Raw genomic sequence first — 14,670 nt, 5'->3', positions numbered from 1 at the left:
ACCTGAGGAACATAAAAAAAAAAGAAATGAAAGAAGTAGGCATTATTAATGGTTAATAACAGAAAACCCCGTAAGCTTATGTTATAGAAGTAATAGTTATTATTATTATTATTATTATAATTATTATAAATAATTATTGATATTACTGACATTGCTGCATGGACCATTATTTTCTTTGTTTCCTATTTTTTCCTTTTTTTTTTTTGTCAACGCTACGAGTGTGGCGCATACGAGTGACGTAATATCCTGCGACGGCTGTATAACGTGAGTTTTCATGCACAATAGAGGCTACTAGCATTCTTATCACCTTTTTTTTTTTTTTTTATCCTGCTACGTTTATTAATTTTTCAAATTATGTCCATTGGCGCATGAATTTCCACTTTACAAATATTTGCCGGACATGACTGCGTGTTTTTTTTTTTTTTTGTTTTTAACGTCAAAAGCCTCGCAGTAGCCCAACTGGGTAAGTGACTGCTGTAGTTTGGAAGTCATCTTTGACGCCGTGGTTGCGTTTTGGTTGACTCGGGCTGCGGAAGGAAAAGGAATGGACGAGCCGAAGACAATCGCGGATGACGGAGGAGGTCCGAGCAAAGAGACGGACAAGAAGAAAAGATCACGGGTGAAGCAGCTGCTGGGAGAAGTGAAGAAGCAAGTGGAATTCTGGTTCGGAGACGCCAACCTGCACAAGGACCGCTTTCTAAAAAAGCTGATTGACTCTTCGGACGATGGCTGTAAGTCACCCACATCGGACACAATTCATCGGACGTGTTTTTGATTGTTTTGAACTTGTACCAGATGTTGACTTATCTGTCGTGGCGAGCTTCAACCGCATGAAGAAGCTGACGAGCGACACCAAGCTGATCGCCAGGGCTCTGAAGAATTCGTCTGTGGTGGAGGTAACCTTTCACCAAACTCCTGCTTGTGTATTTTAATCCGACCCATTGAAAAGCTAAGTGTCAAAACTTTCAGGTGAATTTAGAGGGCGATAAAGTGAGACGACTGCTTCCCATCGGAGATGTTCCAGTTGACGTGGACATCCGCACAGTCTACGTGGTAAGCTCTGTTAATGTATACCATCTATCATTCATCCATTTTCTGGTGGCAAAAAGTGAAGCAATCCCTTTTGTATGTTGACCCATGAACATCTTTGCTCTATCAAAACAACAAACACGACAGCAAGATGATTTTTCCCCCCCCCAAATATCTGTTGAATGTGCTTTGTCCATTAGGAGCTTCTGCCAAAGGATGTGACTCACAATTGGATCGAGAAGGTCTTCTCCAAATGCGGACGCGTCGTTTACGCCAGCATCCCCAGATATAAAAGCACCGGCGACTCCAAAGGCTTTGCCTTTGTGGAATTCGAGAACCCCGAGCAAGCGAATAAAGCCATTGAGGTGAACATTTATTTATAATAAATGAATGATGAACTACTATAAGAGAGGGAAAAAAAATCAAAAGGGTTTTTTTTGTTTTTTTTCCCACATTCAGATGCTCAATAACCCTCCTGAAGATGCTCCCAGGAAGCCGGGAATTTTCCCCAAAACCTTGAAGGGGAAGCCCATCCCGGTGGCTGCAGACAATCCGCCGTCAGGTAGATGTTGGCGATATTTAAAAAAAGGGTACAATACTGTTAAAAAAAAAAAAAAAAAAAAAAAAAAAGGGCTCATACTAAAAAATAGAACAACATTGTGCTTTTGTACATAACATCAATGTTATGTTATTATTGTGTATTATAATCATTGTTATTATTATTATTATTATTATTATTATTATGTTAATATTATTATTTTATGTTGTTAATGCATGCAAACATTGAGTTCCTCCGCATATTGACTTGCTTCACGGGTTTATTACGTTTCCCTTCATCTGACCATTAAGCGTGGATTTTAAACCTAGAAGGGCCAAAACATCCCTAATGAAAATTAAATTGCGTTAAAAACTAGCCACAAGAGGGTGCTAGAACTGCTCAAATGGAAATCAACCTGACTTTTTGAACAGATGTGTTGCTTTTAAATATCGTGAACATGACGATATTGTGGCATTTTTAATACCACGATATCACGATATTGCGCTTATTGTTACATTCCTAGATAGGAGTAGTACTTGTAATACATAACATTTCCCAGGTGGAAGTTTTCAATCTTTCCAGTTAAGAATATGTGGTTTATTTTTTTTCCCATCAATATGTTGCAGGTGGTGGAGAGGAGGAGGAGAAGAAAAAGCGAAAGAAGAAGAAAAAGAAGCCGCTGGCCGATGAGGCCAAAGCGGCGCCGATGGACGCAGAGCCGTCGGATCAGCAGCAACGGCAGCAGCCGAAGAAGAAGAAGCAGCAGCAGCAGCAGCAGCCCTCGAACGCCGCAAGTCAGAAGACGTCGGGTAAAATCTCAGAGAAAAAGAGACGCCGCTCGCATGCGGCGGACGAATCAGAAACGGAGGTGCCCTCCAAGATGAGGAAGCTCGCGAAGAATGGCGAAGACGCGTCCGAGAGCAGTAAAGGTTTGTCCATTTGGCAAAAAAACAAAAAAAAATAAATAAATAACGCAATTGCATGCAGATCCTCCCGTGGAAGGCGAGCTCGGGAAAGAAAACCAAGAAGACTCTCTGGTCAAAGCCAAGAGGAAGAGGAAGAAGAAACACAAGGAGAAGCTGAAAATCGGCGAGGAGGTCATCCCGCTGCGGGTTTTATCCAAGTAAGAATGATGACAAAACGTGCGCAGGCGGCAGCGGGCAAAAATGTTTGTGTGTGCGTGGTCGTAGGAAAGCGTGGCTGGAGCTCAAGGTGGAGTACTTGGAGCTGCAGAAGCGCAGCATGGCGTCCCTGAAGAAGCGCATGACGCAGCTGAACGGCGACGAGCGGCACGGCGGCGGCGAGAAGAGTGAGTCGAGCGCCGCTTCGCTTCTGAACATCTCGAACGTGCACTCAATGCGGAGGATTTTTTTTTCCTTTTTCTTTTCTAGTGGAGGAGAGTGAGAAGCCAAGTAGTCAAGGTCCTCAGTTCACTAGCGGCGTCATCGTGAAGATTACGGACAGCAAGGCGCTTCCAGAGAGGAAAATGATCAAAGTAAAATGCATTTTAACCCTCGTTTATCTTTTATATTGTCGCTCCATCCCTGAATCGGTCCATGTTCCTTATCGTCACAGGACACACTGTGCAAGATCTCGCCAGTGGCGTACGTGGACCTGTTGGAAGGCGACACCGAGGGATACGTGCGCTTCCAGCGGCCGGAGGACGCGCAGGCCGTCAGCAATACCAGGGCCGAGCTGCAGAGGGCGCACAGCTGGCAGCTGGAGATCCTTTCAGGTAAGCCGTGCTGTTGTCCACATTTTTGCTTCCGTTGGGTACATAAAATTGATCCTTTAAAAAAACTAAAAAAACAAAACAAAAAAAACGTACTATTATTATTATTATTATTATTATTATTATTGTGAAGCACAAAAAATACAAAATTCAGCGGCCAACTTTTTGCTTCCAAGGGTTGGGTACATAAAATTGATCCTTTAAAAAAACAAAAAAACAAAAAAAAAAAAAACTTACTTTTATTATTATTATTATTATTATTATTATTATTATTATTATTATTATTATTATTATTATTATTGTGAAGCACAAAAAATACCAAATTCAGCGGCCAACTTTTTGCTTCCAAGGGTTGGGTACATAAAATTGATCCTTTAAAAAAAAAAAAAAAGTTATTATTATTATTATTATTATTATTATTATCCTTATGAAGCACAAAAAAAAATACAAAATTCAGCGGCCAACTTTTTGCTTCCAAGGGTTGGGTACATAAAATTGATTCTTTAAAAAAAAAAAAGTTACTATTATTATTATTGTTATTATTATTATTATTATTATTATGAAACACAAAAAATACAAAATTCAGCGGCCAACTTTTTGCTTCCAAGGGTTGGGTACATAAAATGTATCCTTTTTTAAATTATTATTATTATTATTATTATTATTATTATTATTATCCATCCATTTTCTTGACCGCTTATTCCTCACAAGGGTCGCGGGGGGTGCTGGAGCCCATCTCAGCTGGCTCTGGCCAGTAGGCGGGGTACACCCTGGACTGGTCGCCAGCCAATCGCAGGGGACACAGAGACGAACAACCATCCACACTCACAAGCACATGCATGTCTTTGGAATGTGGGAGGAGACCGGAGTACCCGGAGAAGACCCACGCAGCGACGGGGAGAACATGCAAACTCCACCCAGGAAGGCCGGAGCCTGGACTCGAACCGGAGTCCACAGAACTGGGGGGCGGATGTGCTATTATTGTTGTTATTATTATTATTATTATTCATTAATTAATTAATTTATTTATTTATATTTTTTTATTATTACTTAAATTCCCAAGGAAAAACTGCATGCACGATAATGGGCATTATGAACACAAACGGATGTGTAATTGGTGAAAAATAAGGAAGTGAAAGCATCAACATTCAGTTTCGCGGTAAATGTCTGGGTTGTGTTGTCGCCAAAAGGTGACAACGAGCAGAGGTACTGGCAGAAGATCCTCGTGGATCGTCAGGTCAAACTCAACCGGCCCCGGGAAAAGAAGCGCGGCACGGAGAAGGTGAGGCGGCAGCTCCCCGACGACACTTCCGTTTGACGATCAATCTCATCTTTGAAATCTTTTCCGTTTCAGCTCCTGTCCAAAGCGGAGAAGATCATTACAGCTCGCGCCAAGGAGGCCAACAAGCACATTCGCTTCCAAGAGGACTGACTGGCTGCTAATTGCAGGGACGATTTGTTTTTGTTTTTAAAACGTTTTTGTGTTTGCACTGAAGCACTGAGGTCAGCTTGTGCTCTTTTTGTGATGTAAATAATATGAAGCTCCCCCGTCAAGATGAGGACAAAAAAACAAAAAAAACAAAACATTTTTGTTTTTTTCTGTCAATGGACAAGTGGACTCTCATTCAAATGTGGAGTAGGGCTGCACAATATATATATGCAGTACAGGTGTTGGATCATATTGTGATATTTGACAGTTTTTAAAAGTTATTTTTAGTGTTAGTAATGCCAGAAGATACTGTTCACCTATTAGATGGCATTGCAAAAGTTTGCATATGATTGGTCCAAAAGCAATCTCACTGTGCGTCGTTGCAATATGCATAGTGCGAGGACAAGGTGATTATATTGTGCAGCCTTAATGTGGAGTACGCATTAAATTTTTTTTTAACATTTTCAGGATTGTTGACATAAATGACTACTAAATCTCAACCTATACGTAACCTGGTTTTAAAGCCTTCAAAGCTGTCCAGAGGATGAAGGAAAAGTTTGCTAAAATGACTGAGCAGAATATTGAGGTACTGCAATTGCTCTGGTAATGGCTTGACTTCTCTTATTTTTCATATTTAATATTTTCAGCTGTCTCACTCAAATCAACACAGCCTTCTCATATTTTTTTCAGAAAAAAAATACATTGGAGTTTTCTTTTTATTATTATTATTATAATATGGGCCAGCTAACACTGCTTTCATTCAATCTTGAACAATAATTTGCATTGATAATTGTACTTTTAAGAGTAATTCTGATTTTTTTTTTTTTACTTTAAAACAATAACCAATTTTTTTTTTTAGATCGTTAATGACAACACAAACAAAACAATCTAATTCGATGTGGTTTATTTTCTTTAAATACAAAATGAAAAATGACATGACGTGACATAACCCCCTCAAACTGGTAGCATTTGCTGCTTTTGTCCACTGGATGGCGACATTTTGCCCCCACAAGCCGTCATCTAGCGACCGCTCGCTAATTAGCATTAATTAGTATCTGCTGTGCCTCTTGTGTGTTTGTTCTTCAATGGCATATAATTCGTGTCGGCGTGTTCTATATTTAAAATCTAAGGGGAGAGCATTAATTCGACGTTCACGTTACGCTTGACTGTCAATTTGCAAGTTTAATTGAATTGACTGTACATACACTTGATTTCACGGCTGTCGTCATGCCGTGAGTGACTGCAGGATGCCACGAGAGTTTGGGGGCGTGTTGCTGCCATAAGGAGGGAAGGAGGAGGGGGGGGGCGTGTGTGCTTGTGCGTGGAAAAGCTCCGAGTGCCCACGCCGCCTTCACTTAACACGAGATTTCCTCTCAGCGCCTCCTCTTCACGTATACGCGGACGTCTTGAAGGCGCAACAAGTTTTTGCGGCGGTGTACGTGAACGCCTCGCGACCGTGAACGCGCGCCGTGATTCGGATGGAGCGGGGAGCGTCCGCGGGGAACATGGACGAGAAAAAAGTGGCCCCCCGGCGTCGGGCCGCGAGCGTCATCCCGTCGCTGTGGTGCTCCGTGGCGTCCGTCGCCTTCTGCGTGCTGCTCGGCATCCACGCAGCAGACGTCAGGCGCCGGCTGGCCGGCTTGGAGCGCGACGCCGACGCCTCGACGCGCGCCCCCGAGGACGACTTGGATGCGTTGATTGCGCAAAAAGTCAACGAGATGCTCTCCCAGGTGAGATTGATGCCCGATAGCCCTTAATTGGCCACGCTGACGTCACGATGCTTTAACCCCCCCTCCTTCCCTCCTGCAGCGTTCTTATGAGCAATTCGTCAAGATACGGAGCGCCCGGCAAGCGTCACCTGAATGCAACTGTCCTCCAGGTGAGTCACCCGATACGCGTGGTGGGGGGGAGGGATTGGGGAAGTGGTGCGTTCAAGGACGCGGCGGATGTTGCCGCATGTTTGGCAGCTGCGCTGTGACGGATACGCGCAGCTGAGATTTGAGTGAAGCGGCCTAAACATAGACGACGTACCGAGTGGCTGGCAAACCTTTTTTGCGATGATGTTGTGAAACGCGGACAACACATGAGCTTCCCGCTTCCCGCCGGTAGATGGAATCATTTTTGTTCCCTCAGCTTTGTGTCCGACGCTGTTTTCGAGTTCATTTGTGCTTCCGGCAAATTTGGATTGACATATTAACAGTCTCACAGTAGCTAGAAACGGCAGTGAAGCTTAAAAAAACAAAACAATAGTTAGTTCGATTTAAAGGTGCATGCAAGAATATCAATGGGCTCTTTACACAGCTAGTCTACTTCCTGAACTGAATACCACACATTTTGTTTCCTGTCTTTCATGAGAGGACAAACTGATTAATCCAGGTGTGGCCAATGTGGTTGTAGTTACTGAGATCAGGAACACCTGGATTAATCAGTTTGTCCACTCACGAAAGACAGGAAATGAAGGAATGGTGGTGAGTTCAGGAAGTAGCGGATTTGTGCAAAGAGCCCATTCAAAGTTGAGTATGGGATTCTTTGATTCTCCAAATTTTAAGTGAGTCCCAATTAGTTCTTTAAAATTGGCGACTCTAGTCCAGTCACGTCACTCGAGTTGCCCAACACTTGTGATTTAGCATTGTGAGCTAACGTTGAGCACGAGAGGCGCTTTCCAGTTCATCCCGATGACTCATCACAACTTACACTTGCTCTAATTCTCTGTTACGAAGGCCAGAAATAGCCTTTTTTGTTGTTTTTTTTCTCTTCTGAAACCGAAAGCGGCTCTTCTGAAAGCGCGGCACACTTTCCCGCTTTTGCTTTTGTGGCGCGTGCGTGCGGAACCTGAGGGGAAAATACTTGAATGGAGAGAGCCAGCTAACAAAACCCAAATATGTGAGCGTGCTTCTTCTCACGTGTTTCAACATTTACTGTCCTGCTCGCTTGACTTTTTTTTTTTTTTTTCTGTGGATGCAAGTCCACAGCAAAGCAAATAAGGATTTCATCGTATTTTTTTTTTTCCGGCCTTGGTGGAGGTCTGCGCTCGACCATTCAATATTGCAGTCAGTGGTTCATTCAAGTGCAGGCTTTGTCATGTGACGTGAGCTATATGTCGAGGTTGCAGAGGGTTCAAAGCTACCACAAAAACCCAGCTCACAGAGCCTCTGCCTCATCCCACCGGTGCCCTTTGACCTCCTTTGAGTTCCCTGCATGAGCTCACTCCGCTCTTCGCGGACACTTTCATAGACGTTCTTTTAACGTGTGGAACAGGCGCTCTTTGTTTTTGTAAAGGGAATTTTGTACAGTGCAGCGATTTAATGATGTTTGTTCCCATGCCATTCAAAGGACACTTTGATTTTAGATGGCTTTTCAGATCGCGAATTGTTTTGGAGGCCTGTGTCGGATAACAAAAAAAAAAAACAAATCAAAATCAAATTATGTTCATATTGACTTGATTCACTGCAGCCTCTTCCAGTTCTTGTTTGCATTTGAGACTTTCAGTCTCCACTTCAGGAGGTTTAAAAAAAAAAAAAAGATCCACACTTTTCCCACCTAATTGATGTGTAAATTGCCAGACAAAATGATTTTGTCGACCTGAGGATTCATTCTTCTGCGACCATCTTGAGTCACAAGTGAGCCCATTCCAGAAGCGGCCATGATTCACAGATGAGCTTGTGTGTAAACGGATCTTTTCCTTCTCCATATTTTGGCCTTTTCATCACTTTGGTAGATTTTGGTCTCATCAGTCCATAAAACTTTTGTGGCTCATCTCTGTACTCATTAGGAAAATCCAATGTAGCCTTCTGATTTCTTTTTGCTGATGAGTGATATAGAATACGTTATGTATAGTTCTTTATTGATGATGTAATTCATGAGGGTCGCAGCTGAATGAATTCTGAAGTCTACGAGACGATTTTGTCTGACAATTTACAGAAAAATGCATCCAAGCTAACCAGGATAAGATTCATCATGCAACAAGATGTTTCCGTTCTACCAGCACACCTGATTTGAAAGATCAGGATCAGTATCAGGCATGCTGATTATATGAATCGGGTGTGCTAGTGGGCGGAAACATCTAAAACCTGCAGGTCTCCGGACCTCGAGGATCGGAATTGTTGAACCCTGCAATTGAGGAAGCATTTTGCCTTCTCAAGTGGCGACTGAGGCGAGAAAGTCCTAGAAACCAAAAAAAGAAGTGAAAGAGGCTGCAGTATAGGCCTGGAAAAGGATTTTAAATGAAGAATGTAACAGTATGGATTAGGAGTGTGACGATAAATCGTGAAACTTTGTCTCCCGATGGATTATCGATATTTGTAGTTAATATTCAGCCACTATAACGGCTCCATTGTTCATGACTTATCGAGCAATTACTTGGCGGGCCACTAGGGGGAGCACCTCATAAGAGTGGCGGGGAATATTATTATACTATGATTTGTTTTTTAATTTTTTTATCTTTTTATTTTCTTTTTATTTATTGAATTATTTATTTTTATTTTTATTCTTATTACTTATTTTATTATTATTTTTATTCTTATTTTTTTATGATTAGTTTTATCGTGGCGTTAAGGCCTGAGCAATATAATCGCGGTATCGTCATATCGTGAGATAATCGTTATCGTGAGCCTTGTGTCGCATATCGTATCGTTCCCACCCCTAGTATGGATGTACAGTAAATAACTCGGAAATAAAAGCTGGAATTCTCAACTTTTGTCTTTTGATCTAAAACCCAACAGTCTTGAATTGACCTTCCTGTTTGCAATATTTTTTTGGGAGGGGACTGTGACGATGTCATCACGTATTGAATGTGTCAGTCGTTGGGATGTTGTGTACTTAGCGCACGCACGCATTCCAGCTCGGCTGGACTCCCGCTCCCTCGCCAAGAAAGTCATGAGCCGGAGGGGGAAGAGCGTGCGCCCATGTGTGAAGCGTCGAGAGGGCCCCCCCCACCCCTGCGGATCTCGGCCTCGTCCCAGTCGTCCGCCGCCGGGCGTAAATATGGCCGCCGCCGCCGCAGCAGGTGTGGCGAGCCTGCTTCGGGACACGGTCAATATTTGCGCTCTCCATCAAAGCCGGGGCCTGTTTATGGATGAAAACGCGTCTTGTGCCGTGTTGCACTGGAACGTTCATTGTCGTACGACACTTTATGCTCAGTTGTTTTTGTTTATTTCACATCGTATGATAGTTGACTGCATGTTCGGTTCACCCTTTGGGAAAACTTTACCGACTGCTTTGTTGCGCGTTTACAAACGTTCCGTCCTCGTCGCTTTTGGTCACATGGAAGATGACCCGGAAGTGTTTACGGCGCAGCTAAGGTGGACATGGTAGGAAGAAAAAAACAACGTGAGGGAACGCATTTTTTTTTTTCCAGTGTCCAAACTACGGCCCGGGGGCCATTTGCGGCCCGCCATACATTTTCTGGCGGCTCGCGGCAAATACTAAAAATAATTTTTCCAAAAAAAAAAAAAAAAAAAAGGGTGGATTAAACATTTCTAGCTATGCAAAGCCACAAATTTGCAGCTAATAATTCAGTTTCAGAAATAAAAATAGTTTCAATCACTTGTTGCTTAGTGTCAAGGTCCAATTTGTGAAAGCATCACATTAGATTAATGGTTCTTAAGTGTGGTCAGTTGACGACCGATTGTTCTTGTTGTGGTTCAGAATGTCAAGTTGGGATTCAGCTGCTGCTCAGTGGAGAGGCGCATCTATTATAGTAGCACACAGGGGCCACTATTTGCCTTGTGACTGTTAGCAGTTTTCAATAAGTAACTGCACATTATATCAACAATTTATAATTGCTTCATTGATTTTTTTTTTTTTTTTTTTACCATGTTTAACTCATTCACTGCCAATGACGGAAAAAAACGTCAAATGATGCATTTTTTTGGTGGACTGGGACTTAATGTGTTTTAATAAATAACAAATAAATAAAAATCAAAGTGGCCCTTGCAGCTTTCTATTTTTCTGGATGTGGCACTCAGAGGAAAAAGTTTTGGACACCCCTGCCTTAGGGGCTCCGTACCTCTCTGTGTGCGCTCGGCAAGTGTGTGGAAAAACACTCACAAAGGCTTTGCGTGCCCTCATGCGGCCGGCTCGTTGAAAGCATCCATCTGCCGAGGCATTTTGGTCAATAGGCTTAAGGAGACGCAGAATCCGGACAGCCTCTGGTTGAACGTGCCATGAAAGATGTAGTATCCCGAAAGCAGACTACGGAGCAAATGAGCCACATCACACATTAGCATGCGACGCAATAAACAAGCCGCGAGCGCCGCGTCCTTTTTTTTTTTCTTTTTTAATTTATTTATTTATAGCCTCCTAACTTCCTTCCGTCGCAGTCTTCCGAGAGGCCGCACACCGGGGAACGAGGAAGTCGGCGCGTTTCATTAAGCGACGGTCCCGGAAACAACGCAGGCTCTGTTGGAGGCGGGAGAGAGAGAAAATGACACTTGGAAATAATAACGCGCCGGAAGCTTGTGGCGGCGTGTGCGAAGCCAGACGTCCCGCCGTGGCCTCTCGCAGTTTGCATTCGAAAGCAAAGCGTCTCTCTCAGAAGCCAAAACAGGAAGTTGGTCAATCTATGGCCGAATAAACTGTAACGTCGCCGTTGCGTGAAATCCGAGTCCACGATATTGACAATATTGTCTTCTCTATTTATCTAAGAGGCCTTTTTTTAGGGCCGTTTCCCTCCAAATAACGACATTTTATGATGTGTCAACACTGTGGTTGAGGTCTGGTGAAGTCTTGAAGGCATAAATGTGCTTTTGTTAACGCTCGGCAGAAGTTACAACTTCCTCGCGGTCTCCTTGCTTTCACGTTGGCGCACAACAACGAGCTTATAAGCTGCACTGTTTTTGTATCCAGTATTTGGTGGGGTAAGCTTTTATGGAATGACTGATTTAATATTAGTTGCAGTGCAAATGTTTTCCAACAACAATGAAACCTGCTGCAGACGGCGATTGAATCCCCACAGACAGGTGCACGTCTGCAACACCTCCGCGAAGGGGGGGAGGCGAGGAATCGATATTGGCGAAGGTGAGAGTGTTGAAGATCTGCAACGAGACAGAAAACAGATGACTCGGGTTAGATGGAGTGGGGGGGGGCGCTGAAAGGCCTCCTTCTGTTCTTTGTCTGTGTTTACCCTCGAGGGGTGTCAGTAGGTTATGGCTACCATGATCTGCTCCATGCGCGAAGGGCAATGGCTTTGCCACCTGTGTACACGTCAAATATCATCTGACCTTACAAAATGAGCTTTGGCCCTTTCACAGTCAATATTGTTTCATAGGAGAAAGAAAATTGAATTGCACCTGATTTATGAAAGATTCTGTATAGGCAATCGAAGAAATGTTCTAGTCTAGACTAGGAGTTAGCAACCTTTTAAGGCCTAATAAATGACAGAAAATCTGTCTGGAGCTGCAAAACATTTGAACATGGTAATGAACGAAACCATGTGTTAGCTGAATGTACTGATGGCCCAAGAGCTAATTAGAGTTGCACCATAACAGAAAACTATGCAGAATCTTGTTGTTTGTAATTTTTCTTTTTTTTTCATCTGTTTTTAGACTTTTTTTTTTTTTTTTTTTTTTTTTTTTTTTTTACTTTTTTTTTTTTTTTTTTTTTTTTTTTTTTTTCTCTGACTGTCAAATTTAACTTAATTAAATTTTGTGGTAATTTTCTGTCTCCTTCCTTTGCTTGGATATTTTTTTTATTTATTTTTTTTTAAACATTTTTTGTTGCCTTTTTTTGCTATTAATTTATGACATTTGAAGCAATTTTGTGGAATGGTAATTTTCAGGATTCGTTTTGTTTTTGGACATCTTATGGTTACTGTTTGAACGTTTTCTTTTCTGCCTTTTAAAAAAAAAAAATAAAAATTAAATTCTCTGACATTTTCACCAAATTTCATGGACATTTCATGCTAAATATCTACTGTTCATCTTCCTTTTTGGACATTTCATGTTCGCTTACTGGACATTTTTAGGTGCGTTCAATCATTTGAAGAATATGATATTTATGAACTAAAAATAAATATGTTAAACTTAATTTAGATTATTATTTAGAGATCCACAGGAGAGGGACTAAAGAACCACACATGGTTCAGTCAGAGCCTCGGGTTCTAGAGGAAGTAGCATCCGTTTCCCCAGGTAGTATTTGATTGCAGCCATCTTCAGCGTGTTTCGCTGACTTCCTCCGAGCTCGCCTATCAGTCGACACTGCGCCAAACCCTCGAGGCTCTCGCGGGGACGCCGCAGATGTCGCAACCTGACGTCTGTGGTGACAAATAAAAAGCAGCGGCGGTGACCGTTCTCTTGTTGATGATGGGGGTCCCCGGAGTGGACCAGGCTTTTGACCTCCAGGGAACTTGGGAGGGAGCCGACGGGACGACACGCGAGACTAAAATAAAAACATCAGAGGGGGAAACTTGAGATTTCAGCCCATCTGTTGTGACGCTTACACTACGGAGGATGTTGCAAAGAATCGTGTCTGGTGGTATTTAAAGGCCCGGTATGCCGGTTTCACTCAGGAAAATGCACTTTTTAAATGCAAGATGTACGCTAACTTTCTCTCAGTCTACACGTCTGTGTTTATGTTAATCTTCGGTGGTGATTTTGTCCTAAACCCCCACACCCCCAGCCTGTATTTTGCCATTTTGTGTTTGTTTTGTAAACAGCGGGACGTTTCTTTGGAAAGACGGTGTTTACAAGCCTCCAGCCAATTGCAGAGCGGGGGTGTGGCATGTCGCAAATGGGGCCGGGCGAGCGTGTCGGCTGCGTGACATCACTCCCGCGGCAATTTGAAAGCACGCACGGATTATTATTTTTTTTTCCTCACTCACTCACTCACAGAAGTTTACGTGTGTGAATGAGCGAGTGGGGAAAAAAAAAAATCCGTACGTGCTTTCAAATTGCAGCGGGAGTGACATCACGCAGCCGGCAAATTCGCCCGGCCCTGTTGGCAACCACCCCCCCCTGCTCTGCGATTGGCTGGAGGGTTGTAAACACTATTTTTACACAGAAACGTCCCGCTGTTTACAAAACAACCACAAAATGGCAAAATACAGACTGGTTTACGACAAAATCACCACCACACGTTAAAAAAAGCCCAGATCTGTAAATTAAGAAGTAGTTTGTTTAAATCCTGTATTTAAAAAGTGCATTTTCCTAAGTGAAAGCGGCCTTTAAATTGGGGCCATTTAATCTGGACCGACCAGAATTTCGTTTGACAACACGTGCAAACTTTTGTGTTTTCTTTTGTTGAGGCGGCATGTGAGTGCAGATACTGGCCTCCTGCTGTCTTAAAATCCCTGGAGGCAACCTTGGTGAACTCACCGCACTCCATCATTTTCACTGTCAACTTACTACTTACACGACGGACTTGCTTGAGCCAGGACGCACGCATCACGGTCTTGAAACGGCCTTAAATAGGCGGACTCGGACGGGATGCCAGTCTTTCCGTCTAGTCCCGAGTGTCGTGGCTTGTAATGGACGTGTTATTTCAGCCAGCAAAGTTGGCCCGGCCGCATGCGCAAACGCGGTTCACGCAAGCGTGTCTTGCGGCCGCAGGGACAGTCCAGCAAGTTTTCCACCGACCAGCCAAAACACACTTTTGGTGCCGCGGGACTGACGGACGCCAAATTGCCGGGCAACATTTCCTCCAGTTTGAAGGCTTGTGGTGAAATCTTTACAACGTGGGAACGAACGAGGCAGGGGTGTAATAATCCGTACCACTGTTGTGCGTTTGCTCATAGAGGTCTTTTTTTTTTTTTTTTTGACAATCTGGCAGCTGCTCTGGGACTGCCATAGTAAAGTGTAATCCGAGAGCTGACATTGTAGTTGTGATCGGCGACAATTGGAACGTCAAACTGGATCTGCTGAGGTGCACGTGGCCCATCCACCGTTTAGGAATTCAACGCAACATGAGCCTCAAATTTGTGAGAAAAAGGAAATTCCGTGTCCCTAA

The 14,670-nt window shown here is 43.2% G+C and overlaps 2 protein-coding genes across 2 annotated transcripts in view; both read left to right on the top strand.

Moving 5' to 3' along the window:
- Positions 1–259: 259 nt before the first annotated feature.
- larp7 (La ribonucleoprotein 7, transcriptional regulator) lies at positions 260–5,193 on the top strand. Its single transcript, XM_077498931.1, has 12 exons — positions 260–731; positions 796–896; positions 970–1,053; positions 1,230–1,394; positions 1,489–1,591; positions 2,194–2,496; positions 2,555–2,690; positions 2,758–2,876; positions 2,959–3,062; positions 3,143–3,302; positions 4,490–4,581; positions 4,654–5,193. The coding sequence occupies exons 1-12, from the start codon at positions 545–547 to the stop codon at positions 4,729–4,731; spliced, it is 1,632 nt and encodes a 543-aa protein (XP_077355057.1). The 5' UTR covers positions 260–544; the 3' UTR covers positions 4,732–5,193.
- An 831-nt stretch (positions 5,194–6,024) lies between these two features.
- Positions 6,025–14,670, top strand: part of col25a1 (collagen type XXV alpha 1 chain) — a 93,554-nt gene continuing 84,908 nt past the window's right edge. The window contains exons 1-2 of the mRNA XM_077498932.1: positions 6,025–6,458; positions 6,538–6,607. Coding sequence (XP_077355058.1) covers positions 6,207–6,458; positions 6,538–6,607 — 322 coding nt within the window. The 5' untranslated portion in view covers positions 6,025–6,206. The remainder of the gene's footprint in view (positions 6,459–6,537; positions 6,608–14,670) is intronic.

Source organism: Festucalex cinctus, chromosome 16, assembly GCF_051991245.1.
Source record: "Festucalex cinctus isolate MCC-2025b chromosome 16, RoL_Fcin_1.0, whole genome shotgun sequence".
In the NCBI taxonomy this organism is placed as follows: Eukaryota; Metazoa; Chordata; class Actinopteri; order Syngnathiformes; family Syngnathidae; genus Festucalex; species Festucalex cinctus.
The sequence above is the reverse complement of the archived record's forward strand: the minus strand, read 5'-3'. Positions and strand labels throughout refer to the sequence as shown.